This window comes from Dendrobates tinctorius, unplaced genomic scaffold, assembly GCF_039654945.1.
Source record: "Dendrobates tinctorius isolate UK_male_01 unplaced genomic scaffold, ASM3965494v1 ptg000265l, whole genome shotgun sequence".
NCBI classification, from domain to species: domain Eukaryota; kingdom Metazoa; phylum Chordata; class Amphibia; order Anura; family Dendrobatidae; genus Dendrobates; species Dendrobates tinctorius.
In genome coordinates, this window is record NW_027361932.1 from 17,006,820 (window position 1) to 17,024,174 (window position 17,355).

At 43.6% G+C, this 17,355-nt stretch overlaps 1 protein-coding gene across 1 annotated transcript in view; it reads left to right on the forward strand.

The window, feature by feature from the left end:
* Positions 1–13,250, forward strand: part of LOC141069530 (solute carrier family 2, facilitated glucose transporter member 9-like) — a 73,732-nt gene extending 60,482 nt beyond the window's left edge. The window contains exon 12 of the mRNA XM_073559170.1: positions 12,738–13,250. Coding sequence (XP_073415271.1) covers positions 12,738–12,938 — 201 coding nt within the window. The 3' untranslated portion in view covers positions 12,939–13,250. The remainder of the gene's footprint in view (positions 1–12,737) is intronic.
* Positions 13,251–17,355: the final 4,105 nt, after the last annotated feature.

The window sequence follows — 17,355 nt, forward strand, 5'->3', positions numbered from 1 at the left end:
CAACTGTACGGTATATACTGTTTGGCGCCATCGCTCTCATTCTTTAAGTCCCCCTTGTTCACATCTGGCAGCTGTCAATTTGCCTCCAACACTTTTCCTTTCACTTTTTCCCCATTATGTAGATAGGGGCAAAATTGTTTGGTGAATTGGAACGCGCGGGGTTAAAATTTCGCCTCACAACATAGCCTATGATGCTCTCGGGGTCCAGATGTGTGACTGTGCAAAATTTTGTGGCGGTAGCTACGACGGTGCGGATGCTAATCCCGGACATACACACACACATACATACTGTACATACACACCCACATTGAGCTTTATATAATAGATGAATTCAACACACACCCCCTCACGGGTAACAAAAAAGGGGAAGACCTACTACAGGAAGATTCCGTGCCCACACCCAACTGATCATTGTACAGACTAGAAAGATCCAAGCAGAACAATTCAAAAACAACACATCAAACCTAGCTCACTAAAATGCCATTGAGAGGTTCCTTGCACCTCCCGAGGAACAAGAGGGGAGGCCGCAAACATTGCCAACAAGAAGAGAGGAAAATTTGCAGGAAGATACAAAACCCAGGGTGAGAAAATTAAAACACGTTAATATAGGGTGGAGAAGGAAAGGTCCTATATTAAATTAATATTAAAACATTACCATGTGTCAAAAATTGCCTCAATGTAAATAAGGGCAGAGCAGGACCGAGGGCCATGGGAAGCTATATAAATGCAATGCCCAGGTCAAAGAAAGGGAAGGCCATGCCCTTGTTTGTACTGAGTATAAAAACCTAAAGAAAAAATGAGAAAATTGAGCCAGGGGATAAGTTGGTATGCATGCAATGTATAGGAGCATGTTCACACTGGCCATTAAAGAAATAAAACCGAAGATAGAAACAAAATGAACAAATACCCTGCTGTAAATAAAACATAATAGTACATATAAATAATATAGGGTACTTAGTATACACTGTTTTTCTTTAAAAAAAAATGTAAAAGTCACCCCTAACGCGTCAATGTGCGTACAAATCGGGATGGTCCTATATTGTCTCTAATTTTAAGACCTTGTTGTGTGAAAAATGACCTCAATCTATATACATAAAACTGAATGTACCGTATTTTTCGGACGATTAGACGCACCGGACCATAAGACGCACCTAGGTTTTAGAGGTTGAAAACAGGAAAAAAAAAGGTTTTGAAGCAAATATTGGGGTAAAATATTTAATAACATAAATAACATAATATTTCACCAATGCAAATGTAAGCAGAACTCAGCAGTAGCATTAACAACCATTATTGATTTAAGTACGGAAACTCCTCAGTCATCAGGGAACCCCAAGAACTCCTCGTCACTACTGTCCTCATTTAGGAAGCTCGGTTCCTCAGAATCACTAGTATCACTGTCTTCACTCTGTTCATAGAGGATATCATCTTCAGAGCCATCACATCACATTTTTTTAAGGATTTCACAATGATTTCATCTTTAACTGACTGCCATGAGGTTTTCACCCATTCACAAACTTAGGTGATAGTGGGCCTCTTCATTCGTCCAGTTGGCGTCAGGTCATGATTTCCAGCAGCCATCCATTTATTCCACTCTTCTCTCATGAAAACTTTAAATGGCTTATTGATGGAAACGTCCAAAGGTTGCAACTGACTGGTAAGCCCCCAGGAATTATGGCAAGATGGGTTTTCTCTTCTTTAAATCTCCTTTTTGTGGCTTCAGTTATGTGTGCCCTGAACTTGTCAAGCACTAATAGAGCAGGTTTTATCAAAAGCCCTCCAGGACGTTTGGACCACACTTTTTCTATCCATATCTTCATGCCATTTTCGTCCATCCATCCCTTTTCATGAATATGAACAATGACTCCTCTTGGGATTGCCTCTTTTGGCATGGTTTTTCTCTTGAAAATCAGCAGTGGTGGCAGTGTGGTGCCATCTGCACAGCAGGACAACACTACTGTATAATGGGTTTTCTCATACCCTGAGGTCTTCACGGCTATAGTTTTGGCACCTTTCACATCGACAGTTTTGTTTGATGGAACATCGAAGGTCAACGGGACTTCATCTGTGATTCCAATCTGAGTCATTTCATATCCATTTTTCTTTCTTGCTTCCAGTACAAATTTGTGAAAAGACAAAATCTTGTTCTCGTATTCTATAGGCATTTTTTGTGCAATCCTAGTTTTTGTGCGCATAGCAAGGCCACATCTCTTCATAAATCTATAGCACCATGATGGTGATCCTGTGAAGTCCGCAATGCCTTTCTCTGCAGCAAGACGTTTAGCTTCATAAATGATCATTTTTGTAGATACAGAATATCCATTGTTCCTGTGACGTATGATCCAATCTTTCACATCCACTTCTAAATGTGGCCACTTTGCAGCATGCCCACGAAGACATTTTTTGTCTTTGTCCTTTTTTTGCAGCTGTTCCTCCTGTTTCCTCCATTCCCGTATCATTTTTTCAATTGGAGGTGGCCCGAAGTGTCTCTCCGCTGCTCTGTTGCCATGTTCTTTGGCGTACTTCGCTACCTCCAGTTTAAAAGGAATTTTATATGAAATCCTTTTCTGCTTTGACATCTTTCCAGGAGAGTATGGTACACGATAGTACGGTATCTTTCTGCAAGAAAATACAAAATTAAGGTATCAGTACGGTACAGTACTTTGTCCAGCTGCTGACACTGTTATGGTGAGGGATCTGCTGCTGGAGGGCCACAGGTTGTGCTACACTGTTGTATGGAACAACACCCCACCAAGGAGAACATCTGCAAGGAGTTTGTATGTTCTCCCAGTGTTTGTGTGGGTTTCCTCCGGGTTCTCCGCTTTCCTCCCACACTCCAAACACATACAGATAGAGATATTGTGAGCCCCAATGGGGACAGTGATGATAATGTCTGTAAAGTACGGTACTGTGGAATAGGAAAGTCCAATATACGATACCATAGGCAATGCATATTAAAATTATGGTAATACCGGTACCGTAATTACCGTACTGTAACCACAAACTCTGCGGTACTGTAATTTTTCTGTTTACCGTACGTGGGAGTTTTTTAACGAAACAAGCTGGAATTTTCATTGGTACCAATTTTTCATACGGTACCGTACTTATGATCTTTCAACCACTTTATGTGGCATGATGAAAAAAAAAAGTGTGCACAGATTTGTGAAATCTTGTATTTTTTGATGGGTCTGGCACCGTTTGCTTCTGGATTGGGAAGTGAGTAGTGCTGATCTCCTACCGTCAAAGCGAACCAAATCATGCATCTATCCACGTATGAATGCTGCTCACCTCCCAATGCCGAAGTATGGTACCGTAAACACTAAGGCTGGGATCACACCACAGTGTGTGATGTGAGAAACTCGCACGAGTCTCTTGCATCAACACCCGGCGCTGCCGCCGGCACTCAGGACCGGAGCTGCATAGAAATACCGTACATGCAGCCGCAGTTTCGGTCCGAGTGCCAGCGGCAGTGCTGAGTGTAGATGTGAGAGAATCGTGCAAGTTTCTCGCATCACATACGGTAGTGTGATCCCGGCCTAAAAAGGAACCTGACAGCTGATATATGCTAACGTAATCCTCGGACAGCATGTATCAGACACTGGCTGGTACGGTATGTTTCACTCTGAAATACCGTACTACAGCGTTTCAGAGAAAAACACACTGTACTGTACTATGGATTTTCCCCTCCTGCTGCCCATCACTGACAGGTCTCTTCCTGTACACGCATGCAGAAAGAAAATTGTCACTCAATGGGAGCGGATGGGGAGAAGCCGCCAGGGACCCACGTGTCTGAATAGTCTCCAGGTGGCTTTTAAAGTACGGGCTGTCCAATGCATAGGCAGTGTGTACTGTATTAGCGTAACAATGGGCTGTATGACTTTAGCCACTTTATTTTTCTCTGAAATGCTGTGGCATTTCAGAGAAAAAAAATTGGTTAAACTCATACAGCTTATTGCTACACTTAGGGTACAGTATGTTTCCACGGTCAGTACGGTAAATCCGCAGCATCCAACCTGCAGCGTCCAGATGTTACAGCATAGTGGAGGGGATCTTATGAAATCCCATCTCCACTATGCGTACAGGGATGCCTCCGGCTTCCCTGCGTAACCGGACATGCAGCACGTCTTTATAGACTGCAGCATGTCTACCGTATTTACCATATCTTGCGGAGACACACCACCCAATGTATAGGATGCGGTGATTCCGCATGTGTTCAATGAACACATGTGGAATCACCGTGTGTACAAAAGGGGGCAGTGCTTTGGACGGAGCGGGCATGTGCTGCGTCCAAAGCGCTGCCGGTATGTGACCATGGACAGTCTGTATCAGAAGTTACCATATGTCACCTATAAGGGCTCATACTCACTTGCGAGAGACTCACACGATTCTCGTACGAGTCACTCGCATGAAAACCGGGGACTGCAGCCGGCACTTGTATTTCTATGCAGCCCCATGCTCCGGTCCCAGTGCCGGCGGCAATCCCAGTTCTCATGAGAGGGACTCGCATGAGAATTGTGCGAGTCTCTTGCAAGTGAGTATGAGCCATAAGGTGCCATATTTGTTATGTCATGTGCTTGGGAGAACTACAACTCCCAACATGCCCTGCAGCACGTGGGAGTTATAGTTCACCACAGAAGTGATAGTGTTTTTTTTTTTTTTAACTTTTTACCGTATAGTCCAAATGTACGCTAGACAGGAAGTAACGTTCTCCCATCCAGATCACAAGCCGCTGTGACACTGACAGTACTACAGAGGCAGTTCTATGCTAACCCGGCCTCTGTAGTCTGTATGACGTCACTGCAGCATGTGACCGGCTTGGAGAACCCCCTACATCCTGTCTAGCGTAACTGCAGTGCAGACATCGTTCACTTAGCCACCGGCGGCTCACGCAATGCCGCCTTACTGCTGGCGGCTCCCACTCCACCTCTGGAGCCCCCCACGCCACTGCCGGAGCCCCCCAACGCCATGGCCGGAGCCCCCCCCCATGTGACTGCCGGAGGCCCGCTTCAATGCTGGCGGTTCCCGCACCACCGCCGGCGGCGGCTCCTCCACCTCCGGCGGCTCCTCCTCCACTGCCGGAGCCCCCGCCTCACCGCCGGCGGCTCCCGCTCCCCCGCCAGCGGCTCCCCTCTCCACCTCTTAAGCCCCGCCATTTCACCGTTACCCCGCCGGCGGCCCTGCTTCACCGATGGCGGCTCCTGCTCCACTGCCGGAGGTCCCATTTCACCGCCGGCGGCTACTGCTACCCCACCGGCGGCCCCGCTTCACCGATGGCGGCTCCTGCTCCACTGACGGAGGTCCCATTTCACCGCTGGCAGCTACCGCTACCCCGCCGGCGGCCCTGCTTCACCGCTGGCGGCTCCTGCTCCATGGCTGGAGGTCCCATTTCACCGCCGGCGGCTACTGCTGTATCGCAGAAGGCCCCGCTTCACCTCCGGAGGTCCCGGATTCACCGCATCTACAGGTACGTTGCAACCATAACATGCACCCCCCATTTTCCTCCTGATTTTGGGGGGAAAAACTGCGTCTTATGGTCCGAAAAATACGGTATGTATGTGTGTATCACCAACCAATAACGAAGCATTTTTCATTTCACCAGAGCTGTTCAAAAGAAGCTGAGCTGTGATTGGTTGCTATGACCAACAGTTTTCCTTGCAACCAATCACTAAGCATCTCTCATTTCACCAGAGCTGGTTAAAAGTAGCTGAGCTGTGATTGGTTGCTATGAGCAAGTTTTTCCACTTGACAACATCTCAGCAGACACTGACATGGTGGGAGAAATCTAGCATCTTCGGGAACATAAGCTCCCAGCCATTGTCTTCCCCCCTGAAAGGAGCAGAGAGCACATGACAGAAATGAATCCCCCCCCTGCCCATATCCAGATCACACATCCTCCATCCCATAGGCACATCTTCCCTCTTAAAGGGATCATTGGTATGGAAGTCAGATCAAATCCATCCAGGGCTTTGGTTTTGACCCCAGGCCTCTCTTAAAGGGATGCCTGGTATGGAAGTTAGGACCGTTCCACTCAGCTCTGTGGTTCTGACCCAGGGTCAGCTCTGCGCTTTGGTACTGACCCCAGGCCTTTCTTAAAGGGATCTCCTGCATGGAAGTTAGGGCAAATCCACTCTGCGCTTTGGTACTGATCTCAGGCCTCTCTTAACCCCTTTACCCCCAAGAGTGGTTTGCACGTTCATGACCGGGCCAATTTTTACAATTCTGACCACTGTCCCTTTATGAGGTAATAACTCTGAAACGCTTCCATGGATCCTGGTGATTCTGACATTGTTTTCTCGTGACATATTGTACTTCATGTTAGTGGTAAAATTTCGTTCATATAACTTGCGTTTATTTGTGAAAAAATGGAAATTTGGCGAAAATTTTGAAAATTTCGCTATTTTCCAACTTTGAATTTTATGCCCTTAAATTACAGAGATACAGCACACAAAAAACTTAATAAGTAACATTTCCCACATGTTTACTTTACATCAGCACAATTTTGGAACCCAAATTTTTTTTTGTTAGGAAGTTATAAGGGTTAAAAATTGACCAGCGATTTCTCATTTCTACAACACCATTTTATTTTTACGGACCACATCACATTTGAAGCCACTTTGAGGGGTCTATATGATAGAAAATACCCAAAAGTGACACCATTCTAAAAACTGCACCCCTCAAGGTGCTCAAAACCACATTTAAGAAGTTTATTAACCCTTCAGGTGCTTCACAGGAATTTTTTGAATATTTAAAAAAAAAATGAACATTTAACTTTTTTTCACAAAAAAAATATTTCAGGTTCAATTTTTTTTATTTTACCAAGGGTAAAAGGAGAAATTGGACTGAAAAGTTATTGTGCAATTTGTACTGAGTATGCTGATACCTGATATGTGGGGGGGACCACTGTTTCGGCACATGGCAGAGCTCAGAAGGGAAGGAGCGCCGTTTGACTTTTTCAATGCAAAATTGGCTGGAATTCTGATCGGACGCCATGTCACGTTTGGAGAGCCCCTGATGTACCTAAACAGTGGAAACCCCTCACAAGTTACCCCATTTTGGAAACTAGACCCCCCATGGAACTTATCTAGATATGTGGTGAGAACTTTGAACTCCCAAAGGCTTCACAGAAGTTTATAACGTACAGCGGTACAATTAAAAAATCATATTTTTTCCACAAAAAATGATCTTTTCACCCCCAATTTTTATTTTCCCAAGGGTATCAGGACCCTAAAAGTTATTGTGCAATTTGTCCTGAGTATGCTGATACCCCATATGTGGGTGTAAACGACTATTTGGGCGCATGGCAGAGCTCGGAAGGGAAGCAGCGCCATTTGACTTTTTTGGCTGGAATTGAGATTGGACACCATGTCACGTTTGGAAAGCCCCTGATGTACCAAAACAGTGGAAACCCCCCACAAATGACACCATTTTGGAAACTAGACCCCCCAAGGAACTTATCTAGATGTTTGGTGAGAACTTTGAACCCCCAAGGGCTTCACAGAAGTTTATAACGTACAGCAGTACAATTATAAAATCATATTTTTTCCACAAAAATGATCTTTTCACCCTCAATTCTTAATTTCCCAAGGGTAACAGGACCCTAAAAGTTATTGTGCAATTTGTCCTGAGTACGCTGATACCCCATATGTAGGTGTAAACCACTATTTGGGCGCATGGCAGAGCTCGGAAGGGAAGCAGCGCCATTTGACTTTTTTGGCTGGAATTGAGATTGGACACCATGTCGCGTTTGGAAAGCCCCTGATGTACCTAAACAGTGGAATCCCCCCACAAGTGACTGCATTTTGGAAACTAGACCCCCTAAGGAACTTATCTAGATGTGTGGTGAGCACTTTGAACTCCCCCAGTGCTCCACAGAAGTTTATAACGCCCGGGCATGAAAATAAAAAAAATCGTATTTTTTCCACAAACATAATCATTTAGTCCCCATTTTTTTTATTTTCCCAAGGGTACCAGGAGAAATGTACCCCAAAAGTTGTTGTCCAATTTGTCCTGAGTACCCTGATACCCCATATGTGGGAGAAAACTACTGTATGGGCCCATGTCGGGGTTCGGAAGGGAAGTAGTGACGTTTTGGAATGCCAACTTTGATGGAATGCTCTGCGGGTGTCATGTTGCCTTTGGAGAGCCCCTAATGTACCTAAACACCTAATGTACCTAAACAGTAGAAACCCCCCACAATTGACACCATTTTGGAAACTAGACCCCCTAGGGAACTTATCTAGGTGTGTGGTGAGCACTTTGAACTCCCCCAGTGCTTCACAGAAGTTTATAACGCCCGGGCGTGAAAATAAAAAAATCGTATTTTTTCCGCAAACATGATCATTTAGTCCCCAATTTTTTTATTTTCCCAAGGGTACCAGGAGAAAATGGACCCCAAAAGTTGTTGTCCAATTTGTCCTGAGTACCCTGATACCCCATATGTGGGAGAAAACTACTGTATGGGCCCATGTCGGGGCTCGGAAGGGAAGTAGTGACGTTTTGGAATGCAAACTTTGATGGAATGCTCTGCTGGTGTCATGTTGCCTTTGGAGAGCCCCTGATGTACCTAAACAGTGGAAACCCCCCACAAATGACACCATTTTGGAAACTAGACCCCCTGAGGAACTTATCTAGATGTGTGGTGAGCATTATGAACCCCCAAGGGCTTCACAGAAGTTTATAACGCCCGGGCATGAAAATAAAAAAATATTTTTTCCCACAAAAATTATATTTTTGCCCCCAATTTTTTATTTTCCTAAGGGTACCAGGAGAAAATGGACCCCAAAAGTTGTTTTCCAAATTGTCCTCAGTACACTGATACCCCATATGTGGGAGAAAACTACTGTATGGGCACACGTCGGGACTCGGAAGGGAAGTAGTGACGTTTTGGAATGCAGACTTTGATGGAATGGTCTGCCGGTGTCATGTTGCTTTTAGAGAGCCCCTGATGTACCTAAACAGTGGAAACCCCCCACAAATGACACCATTTTGGAAACTAGACCCCCTAAGGAACTTATCTAGGTGTGTGGTGAGCACTTTGAACCCCCAAGGGCTTCACAGAAGTTTATAACGCCCGGGCGTGAAAATAAAAAAATCATATTTTTTTCCAACAAAAATGATATTTTTGCCCCCAATTTTTTATTTTCCTAAGGGCAACAGGAGAAATAGGACCCCAAAAGTTGTTTTGCAATTTGTTCTGAGTAGGCTGATACCCCATATGTGGGGGTAAAACACTATTTGGGCGCATGGCAGAGCTTGGAAGGGAAGGAGCACCATTAGACTTTTTCAACGCAGAATTGGCTGGAATTGAGATCAGACGCCATGTTGCGTTTGGAGAGCACCTGATGTGCCCAAACAGTGGAAACCCCCCAATTCTAACTCCAACCCTAACCCCAACACACCCCTAACCCTATTCTCAGCCCTAACCCTAGCCCTAACCCTAGCCTTAACTCTAGCCCTAGCCTTAACCCTAATGGGAAAATGGAAATAAATACATTTTTTTAATTTTATTATTTTTCCTTAACTAAGGGGGTGATAACGGGGGGGTTTGATTTACTATTTATGGCGGTTTTTATTTTTGGCAGCTGTCACACGCTAAGACGCTTTTTATTGTATAAATAGTTTTTGCATCACCACATATTGAGAGCTATAATTTTTCCGTATTTTGACTCACTGAGTCATGTGAGGTCTTATTTTTTGCGGGACGAGTTGACGTTTTTATTGGTATCATGTTCGGGCACGTGACATGTTTTGATCGCTTTTTATTCCAATTTTTAGGAAGCAGAATGAACAAAAACCAGCGTTTCATGAATTTCTTTTGGGGGGTGCGTTTACACCGTTCAGCGTGCGGTAAATTTGATAAAGCGGTTTTATTCTTCGGGGCAGTACGGTTACAGCGATACCTCAATTATGTCTTTTTTTATGTTTTGGCGCTTTTAGGCAATGAAAACAATTTTATATAAAAAACAATTATTTTTGCATCACTTTATTCTGCGAGCTATAACTTTTTTATTTTTTCGCTGATAATGCTGTATGGTGGCTCGTTTTTTGCAGGACAAGCTGACGTTTTCAGTGGTACCATGGATATTTATATGCGTCTTTTTGATCGCGCGTTATTGCACTTTTTGTTCAGCGGTATGATAATAAATCATTATTTTTTGCATCGTTTTCTATTTTTATTTTTTAAGGGGTTCTCTAAAGGGGTTAACTAATGGGATAGTTTTATAGGGCAGGTCAGTACGGACGCGGCGATACCAAATATGTGTACTTTTATTGTTTGTTTGTTTTTTATTTCAAAAAATGAATTTATTAGGGAATATTTTTTTTTTTTTATTTATTTAGCGATTTTTTAAAAATTATTTTTACACTTTTTTTTTTTCTTTAACTTTATTAGGTTGTCCCAGGGGGGACTTCACTGTCCTGTGACAGATCGATGATCTGTCACATCACAGATTACTGTGACAGATCAGCAATCTGTCACAGGCAGTGTGCAGGTTTCCTCCTTGCCTGCGCTTTGCAGGCACTGAGGAAGCCAGCTCCCTGCAGGCCCCCGAAGGTCCCCGTCGCCATCTTGGATCCGGGGACCTGCAGGGAAAGACCCCCCGCAGCAGCGCTGCACATTGCGCTGCTGTGGGGGGCTCATGGAAGCACGGAGGGAGCCCCCTCCCTGCCGATGCTTCCCTTTAACCCTCGGTACACCGCGATCGTGTTTGATCGCAGTGTGCAAGGGGTTAACGTGTCGGGGGCGGTCCGTGACCATCCCTGACACATAGTGCCGGGTGTCAGCTGTGATCAGCTGACACCCGGCCGTTATCAGCGGCGCTCACCAAGTGGGCGCCGCTGATCGCGCTAGACATACTATCCCGTCCATGGGCATAGGGGCCCGGGTCCCATGGATGGGATAGCACGTCTGATGTCAGAAAGGGGTTAAAGGAATCTCCGGTATGGAAGTTAGGGTAAATCCCTCAGCGCTCTGATTCTCATCCCAGGCTTCTATTAAAGGGATCATTGGTATGGAAGTCAGGGCAAATCCACTCAGCGCTCTGGTTCTGACGCCAGGCCTCTCTTAAAGGGATCCCCGGTATGGAAGTTAGGACCGTTCCACTCAGCGCTCTGGTTCTGACCCCAGGCTGATGGCATGATGCGAGATATTAGGGGTAGTAGTCCGGTGGCTCTGGCTGACGGGATGATGTGGGATTTTAGGGGGAGTAGTCCGGGGGCTCTGGCTGACGGGATGATGTGGGATATTAGGGGTAGTTTTCTGGTGGCTCTGGCTGACGGGATAATGGGGGATATTAGGGGTAGTAGTCTGGTGGCTCTGGCTGATGGGATGATATGTGGGATATTAGGGGTAGTAGTCCGGTGGCTCTGGCTGACGGGATGATGTGGGATATTAAGGGTAGTAGCCCGGCGGCTGTGACGGGACGATGTGGGATATTAGGGGTAGTAGTCCGGTGGCTCTGGCTGACGGGATGATGTGGGATATTAGTGGTAGTTGTCCGGTAGCTCTGACTGATGGGATGATGTGGGATATTTGGGGTAGTAGTCCGGTGGCTCTGGCTGACGGGATGATGTGGGATATTAGTGGTAGTTGTCTGGTGGCTCTGGCTGATGGGATGATGTGGGATATTAGTGGTAGTTGTCCGGTGGCTCTGGCTGATGGGATGATGTGGGATATTAGGGGTAGTAGTCCGGTGGCTCTGGCTGATGGGATGATGTGGGATATTAGGGGTAGTAGTCCGGTGGTTCTAGCTGATGGGATGATGTGGGATATTAGTGGTAGTTGTCCGGTGACTCTGGCTGATGGGATGATGTGGGATATTAGTGGGAGTTGTCCGGTGGCTCTGGCTGATGGGATGATGTGGGATATTAGGGGTAGTAGTCCGGTGGCTCTGGCTGACGGGATGATGTGGGATATTAGGAGTAGTAGTCCGGTGGCTCTGGCTGACGGGATGATGTGGGATATTAGTGGTAGTTGTCCGGTGGCTCTGGCTGATGGGATGATGTGGGATATTAGGGGTAGTAGTCCGGTGGCTCTGGCTGATGGGATGATGTGGGATATTAGGGGTAGTAGTCCGGTGGCTCTGGCTGATGGGATGATGTGGGATATTATAGTGAATGTGGCTATGCGGAGTGGGCGGGGCTCTACACTCAGCTTTATATATATAGATATAATCATTATAATTTGTTATAACTAACCGTAGTTAGTTACTTTGCCTGGGCAGCGCCGGGCTCTTCAGCTAGTGTGAAATGAAGGCAGAAGAGGACTGAGGCCCAACTGTGGACACCCAGCTATGGGAAGCTATATGAATGCAATGCCCAGCTCAAAGAAATGGAGGCTACGCCATTGTTTCTACTGAGTACAAAAACATAAAGAAAAAATAAGAAAATTGAGCCGGAGTATAAGTTGGTATGCATGCAAAGTATAGGAGCATGTTCACACTGACCATTAAAACCTAGGATAGAAACAAAATGAGCAAATATCCTGCTGTAAGTAAGTAAATGTTATAGCATATATAAATAACATTGGGTATTTAGTAAGCACTGTTTTTGATTAATAAAAAACCTAAAAGCCATCCAACCGCGTCAAGGTGTACCCAACCGAGATGGAATTATCATTGCAGAAAATCCTCAGTCAACAAATCCTATGTGTCTGTAGCCTAATAACTCACATGTCACTGATCATTATCTTCTACTAACATCTTTCTAATCACTCATCATATTTTTTGAATTATGTTTTTCAGGAGACTCTTCAGCATTACTGTTTCCTTCTCTTTATGTCAGTTATCATAATTTCAGGAACTCTTATATATTTGGTTGTTCCTGAAACTAAGGGGAAAAGCATAGCAGAAATTTCTCAGGAATACAATAATCTAAAATTCAGGAAAGAACGCATGGAGTCAAAAACTGCCCACACTGAAGGTGTACTGTGCAGCAGACTTTAAGCACCGTGACACAAGGAGAAACATCCAGAAGATGCCCTGTGTATAAATCTAATGCCATTGCAGGAATATAAGTGACTGGATACAATATAATGCAAAGATAGCGGCGACAAGTGACCAGAGGTGAAAATGAAGCACAGGCTGTACAGAGTAGGGACAGCTCCAGGTGGAGAGCATTGATGGTCGTGGAAAGGAGTGGAGAAGCTGCTCACACGCCCTTGAAGATCTTATGATTCTAAAAAGCATTGCTATGTTTTAAGTGATGTTTTATCTATTTTGCGTCAAGCACCAGTAAGTTAATAGCAGACAGGGTTAATTTTTGGGACCAACCCAGGATGGGAAGAGATACATGGGCACATAGGAATGCAGTTTCCTGTTGTTAGACAGAGATAAATATTAAGAAGTGAACAAACCTATGGGCTTGTTGCTCCCAGACGTGCATTGTAATGGGTGTTTTTGTGGGGAGACCAACATATATCAGATAGCACATTCTGGAGGAAACTAGAATTAAGTGGCAGAAAGATTCCGTATCTCAAGTAAGTGGCCTAGCAAGGATTCAGTGGAAGGAAGGATTCCTTACCTCAGGCAAGTGGGTATTAAGCAAATAATTTAAACAAAACAAACTACTTGAAAACTAGTCACAAAAAGATCACTTAATAAATTTCCATTTCATTTTCTTAAATTTAGACACCAAACAAGGACAAAATAATTAAAAATAAGTTAACAAGACATAATAAAAAGAGAAACATTTAGTAAAACCAAAGGGGAGCAGGTCAGCACACACAGCATTATAAATAACGCTAAACTGTATATGCAAAATATTTCAATCCCACAGTATGAGATACTGGGAGCATTCATTTAATAAATTGAAATGGAAATTTATTAAGTGATCTTTTTGTGACTATTTTTCAAGTAGTTCTTTTTGTTTAAATAGTGTAGTGTCTACTTGAAATCTGTATGATACAGAAAAATATCATATATATAGTCATTTAGGCAGGGTATTTATTTTCTCCTCATTTTGTTCTCTTGTCCTTAAAACTTAAGCAAACAATTATCTATACTAGATAAGAATCATGTAGCCAGGCCTGAAGATCATGAAGCCAAATATGATCAGGCTGGGACACAAGTTCTCCTATGGGGAACTGAAGAAGCAGTGGCACACCAAGAAGTGTGTGGCCCTCATCTAATTTACTTTGAAAGTACTAGAGAGGAGTTGTAGCGATGGACCTCAACCAGTGAGGTCCTCACAAATCAACTGGGAGTTCAGACTAGCTATTTGGGGCCTTAGCGATACATCTCGTCCTGTGTGGTCCTCACAGTGGGATATGGATGTTCCTATAATGGTTTGCTGGACTTATAACATGCAATGGAAGTAATGTACCACCACCTGTAACTGTAAAGTTCCTGCCTCTGGATTGTGAAAAAATGTTCTTAAACTGTTGTGCCTGTTATCTGATGTATATACTTCAATAAGTTGTTCAGTAAAGAAAAGTTTATTTTTGGACTTTGGTCTCCCTCATTCATCTCTACCTATCAAGCGGCAATATGCAGTCTGCACCAAGATAACAGTAAGTATGTTTCTATGCAGCTGAACGCTCCTTTCCGATTGCTGGCGGCAGTGCGGGATATTAATGCAAGAGACTCGCACAAGTTTCTCGCATCGTATTCGCAAGTATGACCACGGCCTAATACACACACACGCATTTAGAACCCTCATCCTGCCTGATGGGTGGTAGCATGGCTTAACCCCTTCACAACATGCGCCGTACATGTACTGCAAATGTCGGGTCCCTCCTTTTGATGTGGGCTCCGATGCTGAGCACATTTTTCCCGACACATGTCAGCTGTCACATGACTGCGGGTCGCCCATGGGTTGTCATGACAACTCGGGGCCCAGCGGTCAGCGCTCATAGCAAGTGAGCATTTCTGCTACAGACAGGTGATCTGATCATTGCCTGTGTGTAGCGGAGGTGATCAGATAACTGCAACTTCTGGTCTCCCATGGAGACTACTGAAGCATGCAAAAAGTAAAAAAAAGTTTTTAAAAATATTTAAAAAATTATAAAAGTTTAAATCACCCCCCCATTCGTCCCATTCAAAATAAAACAATTAAAAAAATACACATATTGGTATTGCCGTGTTAAGAATCACTCAATCTATCAAGCTATAAAAAGAATTAATCCAACTGGTAAATGTCGTAGCGAAAAAAAGTAAAAAAGCCAGTATTACTTTTTTCTGTTCGCCGCAACATTGCATTAAAATGCAATAACGGACGATCAAAAGATCATATCTACACCAAAATGGTATCAATAAAAAACGTTCAGCACGCAAAAAATAAGCCCTCACCCAACCCGAGATCACGAAAAATGGAGACACTACTGGTCTCGGAAAATGACACAATTTTTTTTTTTTAACAAACTTTGGATTTTTTTCACCATTTAAATAAAAGCAACCTATACAAGTTTGGTATCTACGATCTCATAAAAACCTGGAGAATCATGATAGCAGGTCAGTTTTAGCATTTAGTGAACACGGTAAAAAAAATCCAAAAAAAACAGCTGCGGAATTACACTTTCTTTGCAATTTCACTGCACTTGGAATTTTTTCCCCATTTTTGAGTACACAATATGGTAAAACCAATGATGTTGTTCAAAAGTACAACTCATCCCACAAAAAACAAGCCCTCACATGGCCATATTGACGGAAGAATAAAAAAGTTATGGCTCTGGGAAGAAGGGGAGCGAAAAACAAACGCAAAAAACAAAAATACCTCTGGTCGTTAAGGGGTTAAAGTCCCACATACACACCATACTAATGTTGTCCAAACTCGACAGTATCATCGAGTTCGGCTGACATCCTAAGGGTGCTTGTAGACGGGCATATGAGAACTCGCCTGAATTTCATGCAGAAAACTCAGACTATTTTTTTCTAATTTTCATCCATGTGCCATCTGTGTGTTGTTTTTTCTCTCTGTCTCATGATCCATTTTCATACAAGTACTTTAACCCCTTCACCCCCAAGGGTGGTTTGCACGTTCATGACCGGGCCAATTTTTACAATTCTGACCACTGTACCTTTATGAGGTCATAACTCTGGAACGCTTCCATGGATCCAGGTGATTCTGACATTGTTTTCTCGTGACATATTGTACTTCATGTTAGTGGTAAAATTTCATTCAAATAACTTGCGTTTATTTGTGAAAAAAATGGAAATTTGGCAAAAATGTTGAAAATTTCGCAATTTTCCAACTTTCAAGTTTTATGCCCTTAAATCACAGAGATACGGCACACAAAAAACTTGATAAGTAACATTTCCCACATGTTTACTTTACATCAGCACAATTTTGGAACCAAAATTTTTTTTTGTTAGGAAGTTATAAGGGTTAAAAGTTGACCAGCGATTTCTCATTTTTACAACACCATTTTATTTTTAGGACCACATCACATTTGAAGCCACTTTGAGGGCTCTATATGATAGAAAATACCCAAAAGTGACACCATTCTAAAAACTGCACCCCTTAAGGTGCTCAAAACCACATTCAAGAAGTTTATTAACCCTTTAGGTGCGTCACAGGAATTTTTTTGAATATTTAAAAAAAATGAACATCTAACTTTTTTTCATAAAAAAAATAATTCAGGTTCAATTTTTTTTATTTTACCAAGGGTAACAGGAGAAATTTGACTGCAAAAGTTATTGTGCAATTTGTCCTGAGTACGCAGATACCTGATATGTGGGGGGGAACGACTGTTTCGGCGCATGGCAGAGCTCAGAATGGAAGGAGCGCCGTTTGACTTTTTCAATGCAAAATTGGCTGGAATTCAGATTGGACGCCATGTCACGTTTGGAGAGTCCCTGATGTACCTAAACAGTGGAAACCCCCTACAAGTGACCCCATTTTGGAAACTAGACCCCCTAAGGAACTTATCTAGATGTGTGGTGAGAACTTTGAACCCCCATGGGCTTCACAGAAGTTTATAACATAAAGCCATACAATTAAAAAATCATATTTTTTCCACAAAAATGATCTTTTCACCCTCAATTCTTATTTTTCCAAGGGTAACAGGACCCTAAAAGTTATTGTGCAATTTGTCCTGAGTACGCTGATACCCCACATGTGGGGGTAAACCACTATTTGGGCGCATGGCAGAGCTCGGAAGGGAAGCAGCGCCATTTGACGTTTTGGGCTGGAATTGAGATCGGACTCCATGTCGCGTTTGGAAAACCCCTGATGTACCAAAACAGTGGAAACCCCCCACAAATGACACCATTTTGGAAACTAGACCCCCTAAGGAACTTATCTAGATGTGTGGTGAGAACTTTGAACCCCCATGGGCTTCACAGAAGTTTATAACATAAAGCCATACAATTAAAAATCATATTTTTTCCACAAAAATGATCTTTTCACCCTCAATTCTTATTT